This window comes from Mytilus galloprovincialis, chromosome 4 (genome assembly GCF_965363235.1).
Source record: "Mytilus galloprovincialis chromosome 4, xbMytGall1.hap1.1, whole genome shotgun sequence".
NCBI classification, from domain to species: Eukaryota; Metazoa; Mollusca; class Bivalvia; order Mytilida; family Mytilidae; genus Mytilus; species Mytilus galloprovincialis.
The window spans coordinates 7,418,691-7,440,960 of NC_134841.1; the positions used below are offsets into that span (position 1 = coordinate 7,418,691).

The 22,270-nt window shown below is 31.6% G+C and overlaps 2 protein-coding genes across 2 annotated transcripts; both read left to right on the forward strand.

The window, feature by feature from the left end:
- The first annotated feature begins 128 nt into the window (after positions 1–128).
- Positions 129–10,745, forward strand: LOC143071259 (uncharacterized). Its single transcript, XM_076245460.1, has 6 exons — positions 129–294; positions 4,713–4,797; positions 5,894–6,126; positions 8,392–8,539; positions 9,682–9,870; positions 10,493–10,745. The coding sequence occupies exons 1-6, from the start codon at positions 283–285 to the stop codon at positions 10,675–10,677; spliced, it is 852 nt and encodes a 283-aa protein (XP_076101575.1). The 5' UTR covers positions 129–282; the 3' UTR covers positions 10,678–10,745.
- Positions 10,746–16,860: 6,115 nt separating this feature from the next.
- Positions 16,861–22,058, forward strand: LOC143070477 (uncharacterized). The gene is made up of 6 exons (XM_076244752.1): positions 16,861–16,927; positions 17,448–17,536; positions 18,950–19,188; positions 19,591–19,735; positions 20,851–21,024; positions 21,771–22,058. Exons 2-6 carry the CDS (start codon positions 17,461–17,463, stop codon positions 21,938–21,940), a joined length of 804 nt encoding a protein of 267 aa, XP_076100867.1. The 5' UTR covers positions 16,861–16,927; positions 17,448–17,460; the 3' UTR covers positions 21,941–22,058.
- The last annotated feature ends 212 nt before the right edge of the window (positions 22,059–22,270 follow it).

A 22,270-nucleotide genomic window follows, 5' to 3' on the forward strand; every position in this document is an offset into this window, starting at 1 on the left:
TTCTTCTATTATCTCTCGTCCCTCTTTTCTGGAAAACCCGATCGTAACAATAACCTGTATAATCGGAAAAGTTTATCATAAGTTATCTGTGAGGATTGACGTCTCATGATACACGGATTACACAAAGATAAAGTCCGGGTTGTGAAAGAATATCAGTTACTGAAACAATTATCAACATCTAAAGTGTTAAATAAATCAATTCGACGGTGTGGTGTTGGTTACCTTGATAACTTAAAACTAAATATTACATACTTATATCTGTGTTTCGATATCTATTCATATATGGCTATGGTGGTAAGTCGCTATTAATTTTCCTTTTTAAATTTTATGTTCCTTTACCTTCAGAGAAAGTCCCTATTGATAACGCAGAAAAAGACTCGAGTTATATGTGTATATATCAGATCACCGTGTGTTTTTTTTTTTTTTTTTTTTTTTTGCCTCTTGTACCTGCGGTATATAGGGGGATCAATAATAAATTTAGGTATTTCAGTATTAAATAAATTTGGACTAAAATCGTTCAAGTTAAAATTAGCCTGTGCATGGGAGTTGCAACTTTAATTAAGAACATTTATATAATTAATTAAGAACATTTATATAATTAATTAAGAATTACAATAAATATGTATCATATTAATACAAAGTCAGTGTATATCAAACGACAAATATGAATAGAGAAACAATCGAAATGAGATCAGTGCGTATGCCGCATGCTCTTGGAAACCTTTATAACGAACACTCGACAATCGCAAAATAAACAAAGCATTTGTGACAACCAACAAAAAAAAACGAGACTAAAAAAAAACAGTAAACAAAATCGTCGAAACATAGATTTGCCCAATATAGTGCTTTTGATCAGCAGTCACGGTTTCAAACCAGCATTTTTTTTAAATGATCTGTACCAAGTCAGGATTATAGCATATAACTAATAGTCCATTTCACTGAAAGTTGGCGTTTGTTTTTGTTGTACCTCAGTGTTTCTGATATTTCGTTGTGTTCATTATAAAGTTGATATGTTTCCCTCGTTTATTTAGTGTTAAACCCGGATTTGTTTTTTCTCAATCGATTTATGACTTTTGAACAGTAGTATATTCCTGTTGCCTTTATATAATAATAAATTTTGAAACAGGTTTTGATAGAAATAAGAAAGTGTGGTTCGAGTGCCAATGAGATAATGCTCGATCCAAAGGTAAACAGTAAGGCCTTCGACACGGAGCCTTGACTCATACCAAAAAGCAAGATATAGAGGTTCCAAAAATGACTAGCGTAAAACAATTTAAACAGGAAAACCAACGGTTTAATCTAACGGCCCTTTGTGTGCCAATTGGAGGCGAAGGCGAAAAGACGATTTTTTTTAGATATATGTACAATCATTGACGATAGGTACACTTAAAGTTGTTCAGTGTTTGCAATAACGTTGGAAATATACTAGGGGAGAAAATTGAAAACTAAAAGCAGAAGAAAATGCAGTCATCACCATATCAAAAAGAAATCTTCATATGAACAAAAAGATTAATCCACAATACATCTATACTATTAAACGAGAAGACTTCATTTTGTGTGTCGCTTCTCTTCCTTCCACAGTAAATTAATCATCATTCCTCTGTGTTCTATAGGCACCATGCATAGTCGCATTTGTCATCCATTTTTAAAATTATTCAGTTTGGGTTAGTTTTGAAGAAAAACGAAAATAAAGGTGTCAGACCGCCAATTACTCCCTCCAATGTAGAACGTATGTAAAAGTAGCCCTACTCTGACACAAAATAGTGCTTTTGATGTCCTTGTTTACTTAAACTAACCAACAACGGAGTAGTTCCGGTAAGGGGCGATTTTGGCTTAAAATTGCAGGTTCATATGACAAAAGATTTCGGACACTTTTTAGACACTTAAGTGTCTATTTCAGTTGATTCAATTAGTTTATGTGAAAGATTTAAACTGATTAGGTCATTAAAAACGCTCCAATTCAAGCTTAAATTGGACAAATTTATTAATTATGCACAAAAATGTCACTTTTCGGATGATTTTTGTCAAAATTGAAAGTGCCCGCATTCGTGTTCATCCTCAAACTTCATATATGTAATGTCTGTTATGTATCATCATCAAATACAACTTACATTTCAATTCAATATAATAATGAACACGGATGCGTAGAGACTCTCTATATATAGTAGTGATCGCCGTGGAGAAGAAACTTGGACTGATTAATAGTTAATAGCAAATACACCTTATTTGTCATATATGCTCTATGGTCGGGTGGTTGTCGCTTTGACATATTCACCATTTCCTTTCTCAATTTTATGTTCATAATATATATACAGATATGCAAAAATAATGGAATTTAACAGAAAACTAAAAAAATAACGGACTTTGGAAAAAAGGGAGAGACCTTAAAAAATTGTCCTGTCTCCAAGTACCTATGACTTTTGATACCTTTTCTTAAATACTCTTGACATAAAATCCTTTACAAAAATTCACCCCACAACAGTTTTTACCTACTTTCAACGAAGCTCCAAATGTCCGCTTTTTCGCGGGTGTGATAACTCTGTTTGGATTATTTTGAGTGAAAACGATAATAAAGTCGTCCAGATATTGTTTACGTCATCGGACGGACTTTAAGATTTTTTTTATATTTTTGGAAATTATAGGGAACTATCGGATGAATTTTAGGGGGAAAGGGATAGGGATGTATGTGGTGGGGATATATGATGAAATTTGAAGAAAAATAGGCAGAACAAGAATTTTTAGTAAAAAAGGGATGATAAGCAACTTAGCCAAAAAAAGACAGGATAAAGTCAGGCTAAAATAATAAAAAAAATAAAAGGCAGGACCGAAGAGTCAAAAATTAAAAGTCAGGACAGACAATACAACTAAAAATGATAGGAGGACAGTACTTTTCATTCATCCTACCAAAAGTCTTTATAACTGTGATTTTCAACAATTTTTATAGTCGTACACCCTTAATTTCTGCAAAAATAATCGTAGCGGAACGAAAATTAAACTTGATCTGTAACTCATCATGGTTAACTCACATCCCAAAAACCAAAATATATGAAGGCGTTCAGAAAAAAAGGCCTTATAATGGTTTGTTGCGCAATGACGAAATGGCATACAATGGTAAAACTGTATGGGACCGAAAACTTCGTTTCGGGGCCATAACAAAAGAAATCAATGTTTAATTTTATCTATGTAATTATATGACTTTTTTTATTCATTCATTACGCATATATAGAAATGAGTATTTTCAGTTATCGGACCAACTCTATCTTAGGCAAACTTACTTAAATTTAAATTCCCGTGATTTCCCGGATGTGATCCAGTTGCATATAAAACTAAAGATACAATCAATTTCACCAAGAACCGGTGGTGGTTTAAAGAAAGGTAGTTGTATTGTTTATGTCACTATCGATGAACAGAGGATAACGACTTAAAGTTGGAAATTCCATAGTCATCTGCAATACAAATACTTAGTTATGGTAAAATTTTTGAATGGATGGCGTCCACTTTATCATTCAAAATCAATGGTTTATTACTTGTAGTATCTTGCTAAAAGCAATCATCTATCAAGGGAAATGGCAAAAATCACAAGCCTTTGAATATTGCATCAACTGGAATAATTAACATGAAGGAGCTACTACTGGTATGTCGTTGCATAAAAAAATGAAAGGTTTTTATCTAAAAAAAATATCACCTCTTTAGTCTCATCGATATCTCTTTGTTTCTTAATATTACCATATGTATGGAGCAGAATATTCGTAAATATTAAATCTCATTTGTAATTTCATAGAGCCCAAACGGATTTTTTTCGACAACATTCATCAAGTCCCCTCGCAAATATAAAATTAAGTTGTATTGGACATTGCCACATAACTGACTTATATCAGTGTTTGTTAAAAACCTGAAGAAACCATGTAAAAGTCAGTTGAGCTAATAGTTGAGAATCATTTAATGCGTGAGAAACTATATAAACTTAATAGACCCAAAATCGGCTAATGTATCTCACTCAACTTTGCATGAATGAATTGGAGCCTTGGTTTCTTAAATTTTGTACATATGAACAATACTTTTATATAGAGAGTGAATCGGATTGTACAAGTGAATGCATCATTTACACGATTACGGTACTTATACATCTTCGGATTTTAAATGTTTGGCTATGAGCGTTCCTGGTGAAGATAAATCGAGAAAAGCGCTTCGGACGCAAAAAATTAATAAACGTGTTGTTTTCATTTTTTTACATCACTGGATCGATACCTCTGCTGGTGAACTATTAGTCCCCGATGGTATCATCAGCTCAGTAGTCAGTACTTTGGTACTGACATGATTTAACAAACCATACTAAAATTGCCCGTTTTTAAAATAAATTATCCAGTAACTCCCTCAGGCAAAGTTGGCTTTAGATATATTTGGCTATTTATTTTAGATATTTTTGACATATAGCTCTTCAACGGTATCGGTACTTATACATCTTCGGATATTAAATGTTTGGCTTTGAGCGTTCCTGATGAAGATACACCCAGAAAAGCGCTTAGGACGCAAAAAATAAATAAACGTATTGTTTTCTATTTTTTACACATTCGACAAACTTGTTGTTTTATTTCGACTGTTTGAGGGGGGGCGTCGAGTAACAATTGCTCAATTATTGTACATATGAAATGAATTGAATTGAGTTTACACGATTATATTAAACTAATGTTTTATTTTTGTAATTTTTGTAGAACCCAACTTTGACGATGAAAGTAGTTTTATTCTTGTTAGCACTTTTCAATAGTGCAGACTATGTAACGGCGTGGTATGATTCTGGTAAGGAAAAAAAGATATGGCGATGTATTATTTAAAGAAGCAGTTATTATTTTATAAAATTTGAAATTTTTGGACGAGATTTTTAGCCCCTTCATGTATCACAAATCTAAGCCATATGAATAAGAGGCAATAGTCTGTTAAAGAACAGTAATAAGGTAAATAGATTTAAAATTTGTCTAAAATCAAAATCACCAAAAAAATGACCCTGAGGAAATTCAAAAAAGAAAGTCCCCAATCAAATGTCAATATCAAAAGCTCAAACACATCACAAACAATGGACTGACTTGGTAAAGGCATTTTCTTATGTAGGAAATTATGGATTGAACCTGGTTTTATAGCTTGCTAAACCTCGCACTTGTATGACAGTTGCATCAAATTCCATTATACTAACAACGATGTGTGCACATAATAAACAAACATAGGTAAAAATGTTTAAAATAGAGGCATACCAGTCAACATTTTGTTTTAATCTTAATCACTAAAAAGATATACAAATATGTAACAAAGAAGCACAAAAAAGGCATATAGACAAAGAACATATAATAAATGATGGACAAGACATACATAACGTTTTACAATAGTACAATAACTCATATGTATCAAAGACAAAAAAAGATTATTGTATCACGTTATCAAACTGAAAATCAATGCCAGTACCCATAATCTACACTTCAAAACCATCGTGTATTATTGTTCTAGTAAATTCGGAATGTTCATCAACGAGGTCTTGATACCTTCCGATGAACATGTATCCTGTGGGTATTTTTAATGTTCGTTAATAAACGCGATATTTGTCAAATATGTACGGTAATTATGACATGTCAGTGACGCCACATACTATTTCGCATAATTTACTGTTCAAAAAGGATCTTGATATAAATACAATGTTATGAATCCAGCGTTGGTTTTTTAATACCTCATCATTAACAAAAAGAATGACAATTGATCTCTGGTTGATAGTTAACTGTCTCATAAGCAATCACGCCCTAATTTATTTTTACCATCACTATTTTGTGTATTATATTTGATTTTTAGAGAAATAAATTAACATGTACATAATCCTCTAACAACAAATGAATATGGTTACTAATTCCAGTGGATTTTGGAGCATGTTCGACAATCCATGATGTTACTGAAGATCATTCGTACAAAATGTCATGGAATGGAGACAATCACTTCAGTGGATGTAGGGCATCATTTCACGGTTATGGTGACGGTCATTATGAATATAAAATCTGTATAAAAGCAACAATCTGGAATGTTAAGGATGCTGGTGTTACTCTAAAATATTACAGTGGCAGTAGTTTTCTTTCTACATACATTCAAAAGGTATGAGGAGGACAGATTAAAATTGACACTCCGTAAATTTTATGAACACCATCACGAATTAGTTGATCCATACGATGTGTCTTTGACCAAACTAGCTAAGGACATTTTTACCACATGTTAGATTGTGGTTTGTCATTACGTCGTCTAATCTTTTAATTACCGAACGTGACTTATTCCCGATTGTGACTGTTTTGATGAGTGTGAATTCGCATTACTATAAGACGTGTTACGGTACTTATCTATCCCAAATTCATGTATTTAGTTTGATGTTATATTTTTAATTCTCATCGGATTTTGTCAAATTTGTTGACGTCTTTTCTATTATATTCATGTGTTATGGTAAAGAAAATTAATCACCGCCTTCATTTATTAGATTTGATTTTGTTCAACGTAATCTGTATGTTTTACGTTTGAAGTTAGATTCAAAACAAACTGGACATATATATAATATAGTTAATTGCTATTAATAAGTATTGCAATGTGCATTGTGTTTAAATGTAATATCAGTATTTAGTTCTATTATAATCTTAAATCAATCCTAATTCTATCTTACTTTTGAGATATAGTTTTTCAAATGTGACGTCATTTTTGTGCTGTTTCATAAATTCAAATGTGACGTAATTTTTGTGCCTTTTTACCACTTCGTATGTGACGTCATTTTTATGATATTTTGCGTTGAGGCCTGGACTAAGTCGGTGTGTCTATTTTTCTGTGTTGGTCCTTGTATTATGTATTCGGGTTTTGTTTTCTGTAATTAGTTAATACTTCAGTTTCATTATTATATCTTTTATATTTATTTGATAAAATTTACTGTTTGCAATAGCATAAATTGTTCTAAATAATGAGGATGTTCTTATCCCAAGCAGAAAAACATAGCCGTATTTGACACAACCTTTTTCAACTTTTGATCTTCATTGCTGTACAACTTTGTAATTTTTTTCACTTTCGATGTTTTATATCTGGGCGTCACTGGTGAGTCTTGTGTGAACGAGGCGCGTTTTTGGCGTATTGAATTTTAAACCTGATGCCTTTTGTTATCTATTAATCATGTGTTTCTTTGTCTAATACGTTCTCCTATTTATTTGTATTGTAGTCCTGTAATATTATGTTGTCATTTCAATGTTAAATTTAACATTGCCATTAAAGTGCGAGTTTTGGCATGCCACAAAACCAGGTTCAACCCACCATATTTATTTTTAAAAATGTCCTGTACCAAGTCAGGAAAATGGCCATTGTTATATCAAAGTTCGTTTCTGTGTGTGTAACATTTTAACGTTGTGTTTCCGTTGTGTCGTTTGTTTTCTCTTATATTTGAGTGTGAATTCACATTACTATAAGACAGGTCACGGTACTTTTCTATCCCAAATTCATGTATTTGGTTTTGATGTTATATTTGTTATTCTCATCGGATTTTGTCTAATGCTTAGTCCGTTTCTGTGTGTGTTACATTTTAATGTTGTGTCGTTGTTCTCCTCTTATATTTAATGCGTTTCCCTCAATTTTAGTTTGTTACCCCAATTTTGTTTTTTGTCCATAGATTTACGAGTTTTGAACAGTGGTATACTACTGTTGCCTTTATATATATATCTCATTCGTTTATTTTTAATTGGGATAAATATGAGTCCATACCAAAAGTTAAAGTAGACTATTAGCATATAGACCATTAAACGATAAGTTTTCACATTTTTTATTCTTTTTTTAAGGGAAATGTTTATCTTATTTTTTTACCATAATTTTTTAACAATTATCTGTGAATTTAAATACCAGTACAAACCATCATGCACTTGAAAATGCACTTGCAAAACTGTAAATTTCAGTTTTTAATTGACTATTTAAACTCGAGCGTCAAGTGTCATATATTTATTCATTTTTATACATGTTTATAGATATAACCATATTTGGAGTTATGTCAATGAGAAAATTAAATATCTTGAAAGATAATCAGAAAGACAACGACCTCCAAAAACAAGCAATACATACGTGTTTATACTATAATATGTCGACTTTAATGTTTTTTAGTTGACACGTGAATGAATAAGATTCGTTGCTCACAACAAATTCTATAAAGACAAAACACACAACCATACACCACCTTTGAGATTTTTGACTTGTTATTGAACATTAATATGTGACAAGCATATTTTCATTTAAAAAGTTGACCGATTTTGTCATTTGCAAAAAAAGCATATTTTAAAACAATCATTGCTTTATCTTATAACTTGTTTTGTAACTACCTGTTTTCAACAACTTATATTGATATTACAGACATATACAAAATATGATGGTGATCCAACATTTCAATGGTGTTCAGACCAAGACGATTATGTTGACATTGAGCTCAGTACAGGATCTCTTACCAGTTCCAACCAAGGGCAGATAACATTAGATGTCACAGCTGTGAAGACATTTACCTGTAACTATAAAGCTTATTTACGTATTAAACAAGTTAAAATTGAGAATGGAAATGGGTAATGTGTCAAAGAAACAACAGCCCGACTAAAGAGATATAAACAACCGAATGCTACCAATCCGTCTTCAACACGACGAGAAAATCACGCACCCGGATGTGTGCTTCAGCTAGCTCCTCAACCAAAATGTGTATTAGTTCAATGTAAATGGACGCCATACTTAACTCCAAAATATATATATACACTTAAATTAAAAATCATACAAGACTGAAAAAGGCCAGAGGCTCCTGACTTGGGACAGGCGCATAAATGCGGCGAGGTTCAACATGTTTTATAATATCTCAACCCTCCCCCTGTACTTCTAGCCTATGCAGAAAAAAAACCATACAGCAATACGCACAGTTAAACTCAGTTTAAAAGAAGTCCGAATCCGATGTTAGAATAGGTAACAAAAGAAACTAATTAAAATAACGTTGCTACATAAATTAACAAAGGACTACTAGCAGTTGCTGACATGCCAGCTACAGACATCAATTAAACTGATTGAAAGATTATGTCTTCATCATCATAGGAAAATCAAACACAATCCTTTCCGTTAGGGGTTTAGAATCATACTAACATAAAATATATGAACAGAACTTCACCCTTATCATGTTAAACACTGGTGTAAGATTAAATTTGTTTATTGTGCGATGCATGAGTGAATCAACATAAATACCAAAATATGCCACTTTAATGACATGACAACAGTGTCGTAACTATATCCTTTCTAAATAAGTCGGTTTGGAGATTTTGCTAGCCTTTGAGGTGAATGCCTACATTTTTGTGCCTTGCAAAGAATATAACCATAACAGATTGGATGTAAAGTACCTGAATTTTTAAGATGTCTGCATGTTGATTTATATCCACGAATGATGTCCTTGTACCGATGATAACATTTTTATAGAAAGTTTTGTCTAGTTTGTGAAATCGAAAACCGTAGTGAAATATGTTTTCAATAATACAGAGGTTTCTTTCGTTAAAATCAAATACGTTGTATATATATGCAATGGGGGAATTCTAAAAGGGAATGAAATGTCCAGTAGATCAAGTAGTTAAGTCAATATGGAAGACATTGGTGCGTTATTGTGTTTGTTTCTGTTTCTAGTTTCTACAGATTCTAGTTTTTCGGGAACGATCGGCGGTTCAGTGGGAGGAGCTCTTTTCCTAGTAATTGTATGTGTTATCGTTGTGGTTGTTTGCAGACGACGTGCATATGCCAGATCAATAAGAACATTTGGCACTGGAACTTCGGTTACCACTGTCGTGTCCATGTCTGTTTCACGACAAGTAGGAGGTAAGATTTTGGAACACCCTGTTTAAAACATTGAATGATATAAAGGAATTGAAACAGGTTTGTTTTAATACCATCTGAATAACAGTGAAAGATTTGACTGCAAATACATCATAATAATGATTTAAATTTTCAATGGAGGGCTTGCAGAATTTTGGAACAAATAAAAGAAATACATTAAATTCCAGTGGACATACAGTCTATAGAACACACACAACCTGTAAGTTTGACAGGTACCTGGGATTGACGATACTACAAAAAATATGTAATCTTTCAATATGTGTGCAACGAATAAGGTGGAATCATGTCGTGTAGAAGTATAATTCTCTATGCCTTCTTCTGGGAAATTGTCCTATAAACCTTTTTAGTATTGCCTTAGTAACTGATAAGAAGTAAACAACTATAATAATCGATTACATAATTTGGTAGATAGAATTTCTACTAACCGTAGCCAATCTGTTCACGCTAAATAGAGTTCTACAAAAACACCCTCTTATTTTTATATGTTGAGCAAGTAAAAACAAATATAACATTCTTTAATCCTATAACTTTCCTTGCTGAAATAAGTGACATAATTTTATCATTATGGGTAACAGTTTAATTGAAGATGAGTCTTATATTTTAGGATTCGACAATCCTGGATATCCAACTGGTCCAGCGTCTCCTCCTCCGTATACCCCTCCTTCAAATACTGGTAATCCTGCTCCACAACAAGTCTACTCTAACCAACAACAGTATCCACCTCCTCCATATGCACAAACTAATGTAGGCCAGCCTCAGTATCCAGCAGGAGGACAAACAAAATACTGATTAATTTGTCATTTTACATTATTTTTAACATTTATATGTTAAAGTCAATAAACTCATCATAGATACCAGGATTAAAATTTTATATTTACCCCAGATGCGCGTTTTGTCTACAAAAGACTCATCAGTGACGCTCAAAAGAATGAAAATAAATTGCACGCTTTTTTAATAGATTGGTTGCATTGATGGTACAAATCCGGTTATTACAGAATTTGAAATATCCATCCTGAACTATTTTTTATACTGATTTGTTTTTTGTTAATAAACATTTCTTATACCTACCCTTGGTAAATCCTGTATTTTGATTCACTGTTCTTGTTCATGTGCATGAGCCACGAGTAGAAATTTTGTTAATACAAATGTTTTAAACATTTTTTTATGAATATTGTAAATTGCTTTTATTGCTGATCATGTACTGATTTTGCCAATAATGGGTACTCTATTGAAAATAAAACATATTTCACCTTTTTTTTTTATTAATAATCCTTAAACGACTTGTAATGAAAACAGTAAGGTGCTAGGAAATAGACAATTCAACGCGTAAACAAGGTAAACCTTCCGATCAAGAAAATCGATGTCACACACTCTTAAATCATGTAATTTTTAAACGAGATAATTGACACCAAACATTCAATTTCGGATAAGAGTATTAAATGGGCGTTATTTAATTTGATTACATGTATAGAAGGAAAATATATCATTTATTTCAGATCAGGGTACTGAATTGTATTACATTATTATTGAACATTGTATTTAATTGTAATATACTAATATAAAATTTAAGAAAAAATACTTATCTATATGAAACCCTGTTCTTATAGATACTAACTATTTCAGGGTACCTTACAGTTAAAGCTGTAGCGGTAAGGTCATTGTTAACAGCTTTAGTGCAATAAATTTATATTCAAGTGTTAAAAAAAAAAAAAAAGACAATTCAACGCGTTTACCGTATCTTATGAAACTCATTTGCGTCAATTATGTATATTTTCAAGGCCTGCATTGTATGAAAGAAAAGAAAAGTTTGATCTACCTCATATTTTGTCTTTCATATCATATTATCAATACGTATCTGCCAGAACATATGTCAATCATTAATTATTATTTTGTGTTTAACCCATGTTGTACAAGGAATCATGGCAATAATACTATACTAATACACAACCATATTTCTTGTTTAATTTATTCTTTTAAAAGGTATGAGGCGCTGATATGAATTATTTGATAACATTGTTTCAAGCTTCACCAATAACTAAAATTGTTCGTATTTTCTACCTTCTATTATCATGACTGCTTCACTAAAAATAATTAGTATCCCATGATTATCACTTGTCACTCAAGAGCAAAACCTTTAAAAGATCCCCTTTCAGAGTTTAACATTATTTCCTAATAGCTCATATCAACAGTAGATCTCTCAAATACTCCTCGAATCTTCTTCCTAGAGTTCTATTCTAAACATTTATTATACCAACAATACATTGGGGAGTTAAAATTACTGTAAGATTACATATTGTTTGGCAGGCGTAAACTAACCATGGTTTAATAGAAGTAAAACAATCAATCTTCCTCTCCTCGTGCATAGATAATATAAATCGTCAAATTTCTCCTTGCTTTACACGAGTATTCCCCTCTTTAAACGAAAGGCAAGTTGAAAGAATTTGTCAATATTTGTATCACAAAGCAGAATGACCAACATATACAATGTATATAGCACAGCCACCTTCCTATTCAATCATTAACATTAAAATTAATCATCCTTACTTAGTATAATATAAAAAAAAAAAGGTGTTTTTTAACATCCTTAGTACTAACACAGACTCAGAACAGTCTACGTCTGCGCCATCGGGAATCTTCGCATCAAAACCGTAAAAGCAACGTCATCGTCTACCACCCACACCGGTTCAAATAAAACAATTACAGAAAACCAAAGTATTGCCACTAAATGAAATATAATTACTGCTTTAAATATGGTCGTAATGAAACTTGACAACCCAAAAATCTCCCTTCAATGTTGTGTTTGCCATAATATCAAAGACTGGCACAATTTCAGATGAACTATCATAGTGGTGACCAGTATGCAGATAAGAATTATAAAGGTGGAAGTTGCAATGGGGACATTCAAAATTCACAAAAATTCATAATAAAACTGATGACATTGCAAAAAAAAACAGTCACAAAACATTATGTAGATAATTGGTTACAGTTTTATAACTTTTCTCAATTATCAACCAACCACACCCTTCACCGTAAAAACACTGAACAATAATAATAAAATTAGTTGCTATGATTTACCCATTGAAATCAACAAAAAACAACGATAGTTTCACGTGGTTATTTCACTCCACTGACGTCATTAAACAATAGGTGTTTTAAGACGTCGATAACGTCGGATCAAAACGAATAGTGAATGCGTAGAAAATGATAGATTTTCTTCATGAAAAAAGCCATGTGTCAATGTAATGCACATTCGTGAATTGATGTGTTGTTCGGTCACTCCTTGAATGTTTTTCTCTATTTGAATTCTTCGATTATCTATTCTATAATTTCAAGATTTCAAATTTGGTATCTTTCAAGGGTCCATTTACTTCTTATTGGTCGATGCAACTACTGGCGACGGTTTGTTCATATCACCAGCCCAGTAGTCAGCCCTTCTGTGTAGACATGAAATTTCATCGATATGGTCAGAATAAAAAATCAACTGTTTACAAACCATTAATTTTTTAAAAGTACTACGATATTTCTACCTCAGGAAAAATTATAATAGCTGTTTTGGGCATGATGCCTCGGAACACTGGGTCTTCAATGCTCTTCAACTTCGTACATTATTTGACATTTTGAACTTTTTTAGAGTCACCGCTTTGTAGACAAAACACACCTTTGGCATACAGGATTTGATGCCTGGTAACTCATATGAGTTTATTTATATATTTTGGTGTTCGAAGTGCTTTTTTGATAAGCTTTCACCGTCAACTCTCGGAGTCGACCATTCCGAAGTGATATTTTAAAACTGATACATATTTTAGGACGAAGGATAGACATGAATGTTGACTCAAAAAACAACACCGACATTAAAAAAAACACTCAAATTACAAAACCTAAAGCTTAAACAAGAGCAACACTAGTGTCCTTAAAATTTGAAATACAATAAGTTGGTCTCTACCGTGCTTCATAAGGTATTTGTTTAATTAAATGAGATTTGCATTGCCATAAAATATAAACTTCTGATTCATCGTAAAGTCCTTCTAAAGTTTGTAACAAACAGTAATATAACAAAAATACCGAACTGTGAAGAAAATCCAATACGACAATTTCCTAATTAAATGTCAAAATTAAAAGCTCAAGCACATCGAATTGATAATAATTGTTATATTCCTGACTTGGTACGGTCATTTTCTTTTGTTAAATAATGGTGGAATAAATCTTGTTTTTCAAATGGCTTAATCTCTCACTTGATGACAGTCGCATAAACTTCCATTATATTGACATTGACAACAATGTGTGAACAAAAATGAAAATCATGGATAAAAATGTCAAAATAGGTATACAGCAGTCAACATTGTCTACAAATACATAATAAAATTAAAAATGGAAATGGGGAATGTGTCAAAAAGACAACAATCCGACCATAGAGAAGACAACAGCAGAAGGTCACCAACAGGTCTTCAATGCAGCGAAAAATTCCCGCACCCGGAGGCGTCCTTCAACTGGCCCTTAAATAAATATATATACTAGTTCAGAGATAATGAACGCAATACTAAACTCCAAATTGTACACAAGAAACAAAAATTAAAAATAATACAAAAGGCCAGAGGCTCCTGACTTGGGACAGGCGCAAAAATGCAGCGGGATTAAACATATTTATGAGATCTCAACCCTCCCCCTATACCTCTAGCCAATGCGGAAAGTAAACCATAACAAAACGCACATTAAAATTCAGTTCAAGAGAAGTCCGAGTCTGGTGTCAGAAGATGTAACCAAAGAAAATAAACAAAATGACAATAATACATAAATAACATCAGACTACTAGCAGTTAACTGACATGCCAGCTCCAGACTTCAATTTAACTGATTGAAAGATTATGTCTTCATCATAAGTATCAGAAATATACAAAAAAAAAGTAAATTCACAAAAATACTGAACTTAGAGGAAAATCTAATCGGAAAGTCCATAATCACATGGCAAAATCAAATAACAAAACACATCAAAAACGAATGGACAAGAACTGTTATATTCCTGACTTGGTACAGGCATTTTCAAATGTAGAAAATTGTGGATTAAACCTGGTTTTATAACGCTAACCCTCTCTTTGATGACAGTCTCATCAAATTCCGTTATATTTAAAATGATAAACTAAACAGACATAATAAATACAATAGTCAAAATATGGGTTCAGCAGTCATCATCGTGTAACAATTTTAAAAGGAACAATTTAACAGAACACAAAAACATCTATCTACAAAAACATTCATTGATTCACGTGTCTGACGTCAGAAAATTTTATACGTCACAATATACCAGAATCATACTAATTGCAGAAACCTGAGACACTCAAAGAATATGAATAAACAATATAAACTGAAAAAAGTCAAAATCACAAAAATACCAAACTCCGTGAAAAATACAAAACGTAAAGTCGATAACCCCTGAAGGCATGATTACCCCCCATCTATTTGCTGCACCAGACGGGCGTTTCGTCTAAATAATATTAAGCAGTGGAACTCAGGTGAAAAAAGTCGGACAGCTAAATTTAAAACAAAATAGAAGAGCATTAAAACCTAAAATTCTAAAAAGTTTAAACTACATCTAAGGCAATCTAATGTCCGGGAAGAAAACAAAATTTTGTATTTCGAGGAATATTTAATATATTTAAATAACAGTTATTTACAGAATAAGAACATCAATGATATTTCATGTCTTTACACAAAAGTCCGGACTACTTGGCTAATGATACCTTAGGAAACAAACCATAAGCAGTGACATCGACCCAGGAATTGTTACGTAAAAGTCAGATTCTGTCTGTAAAATAAATGACAATCATGAAATCTTATTTTTATATCGGTTTTGTTTGTGTTACGCTTGGAAGATACGTTTTCTTATGGGAATGCAATTCCAACTTAACTTACTGACTTGCTCTTTTATGCCTAAAGACTCTGGAGATTCTCAACCAACATAGAAAGAAGCTGATAACAGGCTTAAAATCACGGTCCGCTAAGTAGATGATTTACCTTCACTTCATAATTCAAAGTTTGCTAATTGCATATGTTAACGTAAAATTGAAATATATAATTCCACAAATTCCGGTAAGTCTGATTCGTATCTTAACTTACATCTTGAAATTGACAATGAGGGATGGTTAAGAACTAAACTGTTAACAAAAAAGAGAATATGTCAATTTCCACCCTTGTGAACTTTCCTTTTGTTTAGCAAGATGCCCACAACACTACCGTTTAGGATATATATCTCCAAGTTGAGATGGTATATCGTGTTTTGTTGTGTTTCTTATAATGATTTTATTTATAGAGGGTTGCAGGAAGGAATTTATTACATCGAGTTTGCAAATGATACACTCGAAGCCATTAGAACACCGTCATAGCTTACTTGTGATTGATAGTTATGGAACGAATTTATTACATATTACCAATAATATGTTACATTTGGTGTTCCATAAACCTATCTAATTTTCTTCGATTGAGATATTACCGACTTCTACTTATTAAAGTTTTTTCTATTTGCAACCAGAAACGTGACGAAGCAGAATATGCTGATCCTTTATGATGACCTAAAATGAACACTCAGTTTGAGTTGGGATTGTATACCAATAATTAGTTATCTATGTTTTGTAATGTTATTGTTGTTTAGTGATTTGTTCTTTTCGGCATGGGGTTATCTTTTTTTATGTCACAGGTGATAAATAATTTCGACTTGGTAAAATCGCTATTTTTTCTGTTCAATAACCTTTGAATAACTTGTTACATCCGAAATTAGAAAAAAGTAGTGGGTTAGTTTATATGTTACAAAATGATAGAGTATCGTAGTGAAGAAACAAGACTATTTTTGTTGTCAAACAATGACTTGTTGAATTGAGAAAACTATGACATGATGAAATAACAACTTAACACCTATGACGAGCGCCTTTGTATACTTGTCAGACATCATAAGATATTGAGACATGACCCTATGATCATGATCGAGATAATCTAGATAGTGTTATCAAAAACAAATATGACATGAACCTATGATATATGTTTGTGTGCTGGTATGTTTAATTCTTTGTAAATGAATATTTTGAATTTGAAACACTCATATTTACATGTTAATTTATAATAAATTGTCTTGATATTATGTGAAAATTCATGTTCAATTTTAATTTTTGATTTCTTAATACAACCATGGTATTTGTTTCTAGTTGTATTTTCCCCATAACATATAATTGTAACTTTTTAATTTCTTTCTTATAATGGTAAATGAATGTTACAATACCTGTGTATATTTAAAAAGTTTGGTTTCGGAATCGCTCTATCCTTTAAAAAAAATATTGTATGTGTAAGTATAACAAGATCACCAGCAAAACATCACAATTACTTTGATCAATTGCTTTACACCTATGTATTTCATTACAACTTTGTTTAGAGTAAATCCAGTTATATTTCATCCACTCATATATTTATCACGAAAGTCATGTTTAATGTTTTAGAAAGTAATACGTAATTTGAAAACATTGAAACTATTGACGGTTCCAGAATAATCTCTATATTTTCCTCTTTTTATTTTACAAGAATCCATTTTTGAATGATGAAAGTAGTTTTGACATTAGTAGCAATGTTTGCTCTATGCGAGTTTGTCGCAACATGGTTTGACTATAGTGGTAAGTTGATAAAGAAGTTTATTCATACTTAAGACATGTTCTCTCTGGGCAATTTAAGGTTGACAACAGGTTAAGACATGACATTCGAAGAAAACAGCGGCTTAACATCAAATGTGTTTAATACAATTTGTCTTTGTATTGAAGAAAGTTTCTGTATTTACTTAGAATTATGATTAATCTATACAAATAATCCAGAAAAAATTATTACAATTTATCTGTTGAATTCAAGAAAAATGCAGTGGTTTTTTTTATCATTTTTATTATTAATATTGTTGTAATTCTATTTCTATTATTATTATTATTATTTAAGGTATGACTGTAATATTTTTTCTGTCTATGAAGAAATAAAATAAAAAATTTGGTGCACACTGAATAACGCGCATAGCGGGTTATTTTTAACAGTGTTAACCACATTTTTTATGTTATTTCGAATAGACAGAAAAAAATATTACAGTAATTGCTTATAATTTAATTTAACTTCCATTTGAAACCATAGAAAACCATAAAAAAAACACGTTGATGACGTCACGGTCACATGATTAAATTATGTCTATGGGCTGATAACAAAATAACGTCAACCAATCAGAAGACGCGTTACATCCTAAATTAAATTTATTATTATATGATTATTATTAATATAAAAAAAAATCATAAATATCAAAGAGATTTGAAAAAAAAATCTTGTTTAAATGCAAATCAATGATATAATTTTATACTACCAGCGCTTATATCGCACTTACATCGTATTATTCAAGATTTTTATTGTTTGCTTCATGCTATAGATGTTGTTTTTATAATCATAAGCTCCCAAGATGTCAAGAATATTCAAAAAAATATATTTAAAATTTTCGTTCAGCTTTGTGACCAAAAATGTTATACCTTGCATATCTAAACCAAACCTGTCATTGCATATAAGAATTTAAAAAAACACTAAACTGGAAGAAAAAGGAACAAAAACAAAAATCATACTTTTTCTTTGTGAATTGGAGCAAAATAGTAGCTCACGTATTGTTGATGTTCATATAAGCAAGGCAAAATGTAATTGCAGCAAGTCTTAAATAGTATCCTTGTATATTTCATAAATCATTTTGCAAAGATACTATTTTTCATATTAAAATTTTGCCATCATTCTCAAACGCACTCACACTAACAGTGAACCTTATAACTTTATTAAATTATCTTCGAAATATCTACATCAGCAATATTTCAAATGTTAAAAAAACCCAGAGATGGTCGAACTTTGCAAACTGCTCTTAGTTTTTAGACACTAACACCGTTATCAATTTAAACAAGTATAATAACAAAGGATTTTTAGACATAGAGTAATTTTGAGGCTTAATTTTTTTTAAATGTCTAAAGTCATGTAATAATAATTATAAAAAAACCTAAATATTATCATATGTTATAATTCAGTTCACTTTGGTGATTGTTTTACCATTAATGATGTGACTGATGACCACTCATACCAATTATCTTGGAGCGGTTATGATCACTTTAGAGGTTGTAAGGTTTCTTTCCACGGTTTTGATTCGGGAAACCCTTTAGACAGTTATAAAGTATGCATAAAGGCAACAAACTGGCATATAGTAAATTCTGCAGTTAGTTTGAAGTATTACAGCGGAGGTTTTTCCACCTCTACATTTATCGAAAAGGTATGATTAGAATTTTAGAATAAAGACATTCGGTATGAATGCAAATCAGACAAATCTACTTAAAAATATTCAAATGACATTGATTTGACGATAAGATACTGCACTATGCTTATACTGAAGGCTAGAATTCATTTTTTTTCTCCGTTAAAACAGCAAAATTATATGAAATACTAAAAAATGAAATATCTTAATTCTAAACTTTCAATTATCATTTTGCAAAAGATGACTGCGAAACAAATACATTCTTCCATCTCGAAAATTTATAAAATATGTTTTTCTAAAAAAAAGTTTTCAAATTTTTATCTTGATACTTGCTTTGGTTATAAAGATTTATACATGATACTTTGAAATAGGATGGTAGGAGATTTGAAGAAAAAAATATCCAAACTTCATCTGTTTCAGACATACTCTAGAAATTATGGTGATCCAACATATAAATGGTGTGCAGACCCCGACGACTATGTAGATATAATGCTAACGACTTCTTCGTCTAGTTCATTTCAAGGGCAGATAACCTTGGAAGTTACAGCTGTAAAGACATACTCTTGTAAGTTTTTTTATTGACAAAAGATTGAAGGCAACAGTGGTTAACCGATGCTCAAGTGTCATTATATATGTAGAAGGTAAAAAAACATGTTACAATACAGGAAATGAAGGTTTAAGGGAATGAAACATCCAATAAAAGGTTCAATGTTTTCGTATGACTTGTCTGATGGCGAGTCGTACTACTGATCATCATTTTCATGCTACATGAAACACCCAGATCAGTGGATAACTATCTTTTCTACTCTAGTTTAAATTTAGTTACTTCTATCTTGAAGTTATTGATTGATTGATAAGTCCAAAATGGACCGGATTTAACCAAAAAGTAAAATCACAAAAATACTGAACTTAGAGGAAGATCAATTGGGAAAGTCCATAATCACATGGCAAAATCAAATAACAAAACGCATCAAAAACGAATGGACAAAAACTGGCATATTCCTGACTTGGTACAGGCATTTTCAAATGTAGAAAATGGTGGATTAAACCTGGTTCTATAGCGCTAACCCTCTCACTTTAATGACAGTCTCATCAATTTCCGATATTTTTACATTGATGCGTTAAATAAACAGACACAATAAATATAATAGTCAAAATATGGGTACATCAGTCATCATCGTTTAACAATTTTAAAAGGAACAATTTAACAGAACACAAAAACATCAACTTTAATTCATCACAAGACCTCCAAAATTAAGAAATAAAGACTATTCAGAAGGCACTGACGATAAACTGTATTTTCTTTTGAAAGAAAAAAACAACGGTCTGATTGGTTACAATACTTTAAATGAAAAACAAATATATAGTTTTTTTTTGTTTCTTTGATTAATTTTTTTTTTTCATTTCATCAAAGTGCATCCTTAGATTTATTTAGAAACTAAGATTTCGTATTCATCAGGTAAAGTTCACCAATGATTGGATTTTGTCATCCATTGCAGGTCCATTTCGGTCACATATTGAAGAAGTTAAACACAGTTAGCTTTCAAATTGCCTGGCTTTGTGCGTTATCTGGAGGTACCAAACTTATCAAATGTTCTTTTTTTTTTCATTTTTAGGCAACCAAAGTTAAAATAAAAATAATTTAATAAATAGTTCAATTATTATTATCTCTCCCAATAGATTACAACTATGGAGGAACAGTTGGCGGCGCTGTCGGAGGAGTTTTTGTTCTTGTTGCTATATGTATTATCATTGGAATTGCATGTAGAAGACGTTCATATGTGAGAAAAACAGCATCATATGGAGCTCCTGCTACCTCTGTTACTGCACCATCTGGTTTTCAATACCAGGGAGGTATGCAACTTTATTGTTTACTTCAATTGCTGTTATATTGTAGGGAACTTATACCACTGTCCCACGTCAGGGGGAGGGTTGTGATTCCGCTCACATGTTTAACCCCGCCACATTATGTATGTATGTGCCTGTCCCAATGCAGGAGCCTGTAATTCAGTGGTTATCGTTTGTTTATGTGTTACATATTTGTTTTTCGTTCATTCTTTTTATATAAATAAGGCCGTTAGTTTTCTCGATTGAATAGTTTTACATTGTCAATTCGGGGCCATTTATGCGGAACGGGTTTTTCTCATTGTTGAAGGCCGTACGGTGACCTATAGTTGTTAATTTCTTTGTCATTTTTGTCTCTTGTGGATGGTTGTCTCATTGACAATCATACCACATCTTCTTTTTTATATTTATGATAATAAGGTTAGCACAGCATTTTTTTTCGTACAATATTTTTCAGGTTTTTTAAAATTGCCAAATGAAAGAGTGTTTATTCTTATTATTATAGCGTGACGAGAAACCTCTCGAGATATCAAAACAATAAATATAAATTTTAACATTTATTCTCTAAATAATGTATTTTCAATTCAATCGTTATTTACTCATATTCGTGTTAAACATAAAACAAAAATATTATACCACATTCCGTTTATATCATGTTTAAATGACAGTTATAGTTCTTACAGCTTGTGTTATAGGTATAAATCTGAGTAGAACATGTTTATCTCTTCATTAATAATAATCAGTCGCTTTTCTAGGATACAGTAATCCGGGTTACCCACCAGGTCAAGCGGCTCCTCCTGCCTATTATCCTGCTTCTACTACCGGTTACACTGATCCAAAACAGAGCTACCAAAACTCGACGCAATATCCAACAAATGGACAACAACCACCTCCTTATCCGGTAGCGGGACAACCAGCTACATAATACATGACTTGATTATTTTGGATGTCATACTATTGTAAATTAATAGTTTTTCTTTTTTCGAATATATCGAATGGAATTTGATTTGATTTTGATTCTAATAAAAATTCAAGTAACTTTACATCTCATAAAAATATATACAATTCTAATACTTCAGTCAATACCATGGTACGTTATGTATACTTGTATTGATACTGAAGAAATATGTCTATGATTTGGTTATCAAATGGTACAAATCACTAAAATAAGAGAACTTTAATTATTGATTGACATAACCTGATGATATTATGGGATAACAAATACAATATTTTACATCAATAGTTTAACCTTTAA